This window comes from Mandrillus leucophaeus, unplaced genomic scaffold (genome assembly GCF_000951045.1).
Source record: "Mandrillus leucophaeus isolate KB7577 unplaced genomic scaffold, Mleu.le_1.0 Scaffold228, whole genome shotgun sequence".
NCBI lineage: Eukaryota > Metazoa > Chordata > Mammalia > Primates > Cercopithecidae > Mandrillus > Mandrillus leucophaeus.
In genome coordinates this window covers 273,231-275,382 of record NW_012102343.1, presented here as the reverse complement: position 1 = coordinate 275,382, position 2,152 = coordinate 273,231, and the positions used below count along the sequence as shown (strand labels likewise).

The following is a 2,152-nucleotide window of genomic DNA, read 5'->3' as shown; positions in this document are numbered from 1 at the left end:
GGGCGCCTGTAGTCCCAGCTACTTGGGAGGCTGAGGCAGAAGAATGGCGTAAACCCGGGAGGGGGAGAGGTGGACCTTGCAGTGAGCCGAGATCGCGCCACTGCACTCCAGCCTGGGCAACAGAGCAAGACTCCGTCTCAAAAAAAACCAAAAAACAAAAAACAAACACAAAAAGTTAGCTGGACTGGTGGGTGCATGCCTATGTAGTTCGAGCTATTCAGGAGGCTGAGGTGGGAGGATGCCTTGAGCCTAGGAGTTCAAGGTTATAGTGAGTTGTGATTACACTACTGCACTCCAGCCTGGGTGACAGAGCAAGACCCTGTCTCAAATCATGATGATGATTAGATATTTTCTCAGTAGCTATGGAGACAGGATGATAAGAGTGCCTGCTCTAACTAAAGCACCTTTCTCATCCTTTTTTAAAAAATTGTCTTTCTGGAAAAATTCAAAAGTACCAGTTTTTATTGCCATTTTCTCAGATGTATCTTTTTTGGTGGTGACAGAGTGATAATCCAGTAACTACCACCTGGGCTTAAGAAATGACGATGTTCTTGTTGTTTCCTAAGACTCCTCGGTTCAGTTTCACCTGCATGGAATTCTCAGGGTAAATTAGTACACTATCTTAAAGAGAAAGACTAAATTCTTAATCTCTAATAAAACAAATTTTGTGTAAAACAAGAGCCAAAGAACTGACTGGGCTGTTTTGTTTATTTAAAGGAAAACCTGAATCTCTGCATCATGTAATTTTTAACTTTAAAAAAACAAAAACATGAAATCCCTCTTAACATGCTACTGTATGTTCCATTAAAGAAGAAAGCAAAGTGACCAAGTAGAAGTGTATAGGACAAGATAGTACCTCAGCCTGGGCCAAGGGGAGATTCAAGTAATTTATTTTTTTGCAGCCCAGTGGCAGAGTCTCTTACTCAGGTTGCTAAAGGGAGAATGTAACAAGAGAATTGACATCACTCCCTTCTTCAAAGCAACAAGGCATCTTGAAAGCTCAACTTCCTGGTGAAGCTCTGTTGTTGGTAGCAGGAATTATTTCACCCATGTGAAAAGACAGCTGAGTCTGAGATGAAAACTCTTCAAAGGAAAACCTCCCCTCAACAGTCAGAATGAAGAACTTCAGCCAACACATAATCAAATTCACTTTTGGTCTATCCCAGAATTTTGCATTGGGAGGAGAGGTAGGTACAGTTTCTCAGCCCACAGTCATTGCTTCATTCCTCATCTGGATCAGATGGTAGTTAGAAAAGAAGCTCTGCTACATCCATCTTCTCTATACCAGGAAAGAGGAAGAGTGGCAAAAGCAGAGTCTTGTCCTTCAGAGATTCATTCTGGTTCTGTTGTGGGCTATGGCATCCTGTTCCCAGTATATGCATTTTGAGATCAGATAGAGCTGCTCTTCCAGGAGTCAGCACCCACGCTCATGTCCGTCTTTCAGTTAAATCTCCTTGGTTTAGTAACTGTAAAAGATGGGAAGCAAATCTAGAATAGGTTACAGTTGAATGACAGAAAAAATAATTCATACTAAGTAAGGAGGAGGACGGAGAATGCACTGCAGGAAAAGGATTAAGAGTGGAAGATGGAGAGTGCACTGTAGGGGTAAACGAAGGGCATCTACTTCCAAAGCAAACACATGCACAGACTGACAGATGTCACTGTGGCCTTGAGACAGCACTTTAGTCATGTCATAAGGCTGCATTTTAACTCTGGCAATAGAATATTCTGAGTCTATAAGCCAAACTATTATTTGTGTAGTTATCTACTCACCAGTCAGTGACAGAGGAATCTCTTAAGTTACAGGGAAAACAAATGGTGGAACCAAAATCTTATACATGTCAGCCAAAGGACAGGCTGAAGACTCAAGTAGGAGAAGGAAATAGGAAGAGGAGCTATTTCTTTATAGGTACTATATGAGAGCTGAAACCCGCTCATAAAAGATATAGGAGTTCCTTGGGCTTAAAAGAATACCTTTGCTGTGATGAAGGAAGATAAGCCTAAGGGACTCCTGCACAATGGCAGCTACCACTAACATTCTACTCTATACACAAGGCTCTATTCAAAGGAGCTTTTGAAGTAATAAATGAAATTGGTTTCCATTTTAATATAAAAACAAAATGAGGCTGGGTGCAGTGGCTCACGTCTGTAA

The 2,152-nt window shown here is 41.4% G+C and overlaps 1 protein-coding gene across 4 annotated transcripts in view; it reads right to left on the bottom strand.

Annotated features, from left to right (window-relative positions):
* Positions 1-690: 690 nt before the first annotated feature.
* Positions 691-2,152, bottom strand: part of ZNF410 (zinc finger protein 410) — a 52,913-nt gene continuing 51,451 nt past the window's right edge. For all 4 annotated transcript variants that reach the window (XM_011981511.1, XM_011981510.1, XM_011981512.1 and 1 more), the window contains one exon: positions 691-1,466. In XM_011981511.1, coding sequence (XP_011836901.1) covers positions 1,428-1,466 — 39 coding nt within the window. In that variant the 3' untranslated portion in view covers positions 691-1,427. The remainder of the gene's footprint in view (positions 1,467-2,152) is intronic.